This window comes from Vicia villosa, linkage group LG4 (genome assembly GCF_029867415.1).
Source record: "Vicia villosa cultivar HV-30 ecotype Madison, WI linkage group LG4, Vvil1.0, whole genome shotgun sequence".
In the NCBI taxonomy this organism is placed as follows: Eukaryota; Viridiplantae; Streptophyta; class Magnoliopsida; order Fabales; family Fabaceae; genus Vicia; species Vicia villosa.
Window position 1 is genome coordinate 155,511,066 of NC_081183.1, and position 6,043 is coordinate 155,517,108.

General features: G+C 33.5%; 1 protein-coding gene across 1 annotated transcript; it reads right to left on the reverse strand.

Moving 5' to 3' along the window:
• Positions 1 to 2,076: 2,076 nt before the first annotated feature.
• Positions 2,077 to 3,117, reverse strand: LOC131600029 (chitinase 2-like). The gene has a single exon (XM_058872260.1). It carries the CDS (start codon positions 3,085 to 3,087, stop codon positions 2,182 to 2,184), a length of 906 nt encoding a protein of 301 aa, XP_058728243.1. The 5' UTR covers positions 3,088 to 3,117; the 3' UTR covers positions 2,077 to 2,181.
• Between the last annotated feature and the right edge of the window lie 2,926 nt (positions 3,118 to 6,043).

A 6,043-nucleotide genomic window follows, 5' to 3' on the forward strand; every position in this document is an offset into this window, starting at 1 on the left:
TAAATGGACCTTTGAAAGAAGTCTATGTCAGTCAACCACCAGAATTTGAAATCAAAGGGAAGGAGTCGAAGGTTTATAGATTAAGGAAGACTATATATGGCTTAAAGCAAGCCCCGAGGGCTTAGAACAAGAGAATTTATAGCTTCATAATCAAAGCAGGTTTTACAAAGTGTGTCTCTGAACATGGAGTGTATGTCAATGATGCAGACATGATCAGTCGAATCATTTTATACATGTTTATAAATGATATATTGATTACAGGTGCAAATGAAGCAGAGATAAGAAGAGTCAAGACAAAGTTGATGCATGAGTGTTAGAAGCTACTCCCTCCGTTTTTTATTATAAGTCGTTTTAGACTTTTCACACAAATTAAGAAAAATAATAATTGTTGTATGAAAATGGGAAATTATGAAGGTTTTTACAAAATTATCCTTCATTAATGACATTTGGAAGATAAACTTATATAATTAAAAAGAAAGAGAATAATAAATATTTAAGGATATAATAGGAAAAATAGCATTAATTATTCATTGGAATTGTAAAGCGACTTATATTTAAATACAAATTTTTTTTTCAAAAAGACTTATAATAAAAAACGGAGGGAGTATAATTAAATGTTTTGGATGCAAGTTTGTATTTGACATAGATGTATTCAACATAGTCAAAGTAGTAAAAATTAGTTGTATTCGACATAGTCGAATATATCATTTAATTGTTTTGTCGAAGTTAAAATATAACTCTATATGTTTTTGTGGCTTGAATTGTAAGCTTTAGTAATAACAACTTCAAAATATTTGAAATACAATATTCTCTCTTTTTCTTCTTTTTCCTGGTCTTTCTTAAAAACTCTCTTTGTCCTAATACTCTTTAATCTTAATCTCATTTTATTTCAAGATATTGACTTTTCGAACAAATCATTCTTAAAATATATTTTGACCAATTTCTACCATAAAACTCAATTCAATTTAAAAGATATTTTCAAAACCAATCATCAAGTATAGGGGTGTTCAAAACCAAACCGGCCCAATAGAAAATCGCAAAATCAAACAAAACCAAACCGAAACCGCAAAAACCGCATTTGATTCGGATGTGTTTGGGCCATTTTTTAACAAACCACACGTTTCGGTTTGGTTTGCGATTTGTATTTTACAAACCGAACCAAACCAAACCAAACCGCACTATGTTACAGCCCCCCAAACTTCAATTAACTTATATTCAACCCAAACTCAAACCTAGTATGTCTTAGCCTTACGATTACGAATGATTTTCTCTTCCTCACACTTAAGTTTTCAGTTTAACTCTTCTCAAATCTTCCTAACGGTATTGTACCTTCTTCTCATCTTTTTTTCCAAATATATATCACATATTCTTTTCTAGTCTTTCATCTCTTAAGTTCTTTCTTTTTCATCTTATTATTTTTATTCTACTATTCTCTCTTCCAATTACGTTTTTAATTTTCCTCTTCTTATTTAATCAGATCTCTTCTGCTCTTTTTTTTTTCTTTCTATTTCATTATAATGTTTTTGATATTATTTTATGTTACTATTTTATGTTTTTTATTCCACTTTTATCTAATATTATTTTTGTATATTAAATAGAAAGTTGTTATCCAAATATGATGAATTTTGTTGTTATTTGATAATGCATAAATGACTAAATACAAAGTTACGTTGTCATCAATATGTGTATGTATGACTCTATAAATTTTTGTAAAAAAACCGAACCAACCGAACCAATCCAAACCGCATTAGTTTGATTTGGTTTGGTTCGGTTTTATATCTAAAAGCCAACCGAACCAAACCGAACCGCACACTTTTTTCTCTTACGATTCGGATGATTTTTCACGTTAAAACCGCCCAAACCGCACCGCGAACACCCCTAATCAAACACGTGTTCAAACTCAGACAAATTAATTATACATTTATTCGTGTTTTAAATTCGAACAACTTTTCTAAGCTAAAAATACCTTTAAACAACACCTTAGATAATTTCTTTACCAAAATAAGACTTATCCTTAATACCAAGTTGAATCAAAATGCAAATTAAAATATATAGGATACATATATATGAAATCAAACATGTATATACATTGACATATATATTACACAACAAAGTCTCATCATCATGAGTACTAATTAACTACACATATTTATATATATGACATGAGATGTATTTAATTGACTAGTGGATAGCCAAGAGGGCCTGTGATTGCTTCTCAAAGCGAAAACCATTTCCCATCGAGTCATCAGCAGACCAGACAAAGATACCATGAAGTTTCTGCTGACTCTTTAACCTTTGACATGCCTTAAAAAATCCATCACTTGGAGACAATCCACCACTCCCATCACTAATGAAACTCACCAACACCTTCCCCCCATTATAATTCGAACTCTGCTTATTGAAATAATCAATAAATTGGGACACAGTTGTACCTTTATCATATGCATAAAATTGGAAATTAACATAATCTATAACATGTCCATAACTCTTCCATAAGGCCAAGTAATGAGCCTGAACTTGATCATCATCAAAAGGAGCAATAGAAGCAAAACTTATGACACCATTTGTTTTAAGAGTTTGGATTAACCTTCCAATGCAGTGTGCAAAGGTATCAGGGTCTGCTTTGAAATGCTCGTAATCGATGTCGATTCCGTCCAAGTCGTAGTCCTTGATTATTTTAGTGAGTGAAGAAACTGCATTAGAGAGCCATGAATCAACCGAAGATGGATCGAAATAAGCGTAGCCACCGTTAACAGTGTCACCTCCAAGACTGAGAGCTACCTTGACATTTGAATATTGGTTTTTGATGGAAGAAACTTGGGAGGGGCTAAGGTTATTAGTGTCCCAAAAGATGTTGAAGTTTCCATTGGTGGGAGAAGGAGAAGATGAGGTGTCGTAGTCGATGCCGAAGGAGAGAATGAAATGGAATTGGACACTTGGGTTGATTGGAACATCTGAGAATTTAACGTTGTTGGAATCAGCTCCTATGTATTCTCTGAATAGGTCGTTTGTGGTTGTTGTTGTTGTTCCTAAATGAGTTGATGAAATGAAGAATAATAATATCAACATTGTTTTAACCATTTCCATTCTTGTGCAACTAAGATAATTAAAGAGATTATGAATTGTAAATGAATATGTTTGCTTTGCATTGAATTTGATAAGCTTATATATAGTAAAGTAACGAGTAGTATATGAACATAGAGGAAGGAGGATAACTTTTTGCAATTTTATATTTGATTTATGCTTGCCGTTTTGGCCATCCTTTTTATTTTTTACAAGAATAATTATCTTTCTTTCATTTTTTATAAGAATAATTATTATTGCTTTATAAACGTCAAGTTGTATGACTATATTTTTAAGTTGTTGAAGCTTGTTTTGAAAGTAAATCGCCGTTTACGGCTTACTTCCACTATTTTAATTTTTTTGACCACTTTCTTAGTTTTTCTTGACTTGTGATCTTTGATAATTCTACGGAATGTTAAAACTATATTTAAAAGTATAAGTATGAGGATTAACTTTTTCTATTATGTTGTGTTAGTAAACACTAGATTGGGATAGTATATGATACAGATATTCTATTATGTCTTTTATCCTACGCACCAAACGGACCCTAAGGTTATGTTTGCGAGTTTGGAGGGGATGGGAGGGGAAGGCTTTCGAAAACGAAATTTTAAAAAAATATAGAAAAATATTTGACATTTTTTGAAAAAAATGATTTTGTTTACAATGATAAAAAAGTCATTATCATTACTAAATTGTTAATTTTCAAAATAGTATAACAACCTAAATGATATTTGGAAAATTTATGTAAGCCCTCCAAAATCCTCCTTCAATACAATTTTTTAGTTCCACCATTTTATGAGGTTTTTGATGTTATGAATAAAATCAAACCTTCCTACCCAAAATCTTTCTATTCCTTTCACCCAATTCTTCCTATTTTCCAAAGCCCTCCACTCCCTTCCCCTCCAAACTCCCAAATAAAACTTTAAGGTATTAAGGACATGTGTGAATAAATAATTTATTTGCACTTTATAACATAGTTGTGAATTGAATCTTGTACTCATTTTTTTCGCAGAAACCTCATCTCATTGTGCTCCAACTAACCAATCAATTTTTTTTTTAATTTTAGTATTTCAAGATTGTTGTTCTTGAATAGCTACGATAATGTGATCAAAGTGAGAAATTAATATATGAATTACCTTTTCAGCTATCATCTTATCAGTAAGGGTTTCACCACAATCTTTTATGAGATGGACAAGATTATGCTTCTTCGAGACATAGTCTACATTCTTTTTTTCTTCTCCCATCTGCAGTAATTCATATTGCCTCCGCAGTGTCTGCAACTTGACAGTTATAACCTTATCACCCTCTTCATAATACTTTATAAGAATATCCCATGCCTCCTTTGCCAATTCAGCGTGAGAAATTCGATCAAAATTCGGCGCATCTACCGACGACTAAATTCAAAACGCCACCTTGCAGTCTTTCTTCTTGGCATTCTTGTAATTGATTCTCTAAGCATCAATTGCATTGTCAGCTACTTCAAGAACGCCATTGATGACAACTTCATGGGTTTCATAGAAACCTAATAAAGATTTCATCTGCTTGCTCCATCGAATTCAATTCTTGATGTCATGAATTGGAAGAGAATTGAGAATATTGTTCCCACCATTCATATCTACAACAAAATTGATTCATGATCCCTAGAAACACGGCCACTAGCGTCTTATTCTTAAAAACATGGTCAACAAAATAACTGGAGCTCTAGATACCAATTTGTCGGTGCGGGAGACTGTTGAATGCAGTATAGGGCAAGCAACAAACAAGATTTGGAAATATTAATCCGGGATTTATCGTCCACAGAGATGGAGAGATGCCATTCAACAGTTTCTACGGTTTCGAGCTTGGGTTTGAATGAGAAAAAAAAGTAAACAAAGATATAGACAAGAAAAGAATAAACACATTCTTAGAAGAGAAATAACTTATCAGGAATGTAAATATATCCACTCTTCACAAACATACACTTACCAACCCGTTATACTCAACCCACGATACTCATCTATGTCATCACGTATCTCTCACATAAGTGTCCATCTCTGGAGCACAAACGAGATCATCTCACAACTAAGGTTATCTCTAACGCGAAGTCGCGAGAACATCCGTATTCTCGCGTCGGCGATCTCTCGCGCGCCGCTCAAACACGAAAGCATTAAGAACAGATACAAACAGTGAATGCTAGCTCTAAATCTATCTCTAAAGTTCAGAACCAACAGATAATCATCCTAGATAAGGATTCAAGAAGTTTATCTCTAAAGCACCCCAAATCCCCAGCATAGAGCAAAAATCCAGAACAACATCAACACAGATTTATAAAGCAAGTTAAATATAACATTATAATCGGTAAATATACATAAGATTCGAGTAACTATACAAACAAACCCAACACAAAAGAAATACACAAAGAATAGCGAAGATAAACCAAACATCTCGCGGGTTGTCAGCTCCGGTTGATGAGAAATCCACCTCCGATCTTCCAAGTGCATGACCCGGTGTTGTTTTCTAAGCTAATCCTACTCTAAGAATGAAAATGATGGAGTTGGAAGTTGGAACTAAAACTTTCCCAAAACCATAACCCTAAAATGGTTCAAATGAAAGAATATAAACATAATTTCTGCTACGGCCGCTTAGCGGCCAAATCTCGCTTAGCGGACTACACGTATTACAAAAATATCAAGAACAGTAAACAGGCCTCCGCTTAGCGGCCAGAGTCACCGCTTAGCGGCCAGGAAAATTGGTTCGCCCCTGGAAAGCGCGCTTAGACGCTGCTGAGCGGTGCTCTCTGCACAAAACTTGCTTATTTGATCCAAAATCGCGCAATCGGAGCCGTGCCTTCGACACTTTATTCCTCGAGGCTCCAATAAGCATGAATACCTATAAAAACAAAGGAAAAACTATTAAACGGTATATAAGTATATGAAAATACAATTATTCACAAAGTATACGTATTTATACACAAAACGGGGAATTATTCAAACGGTATTAA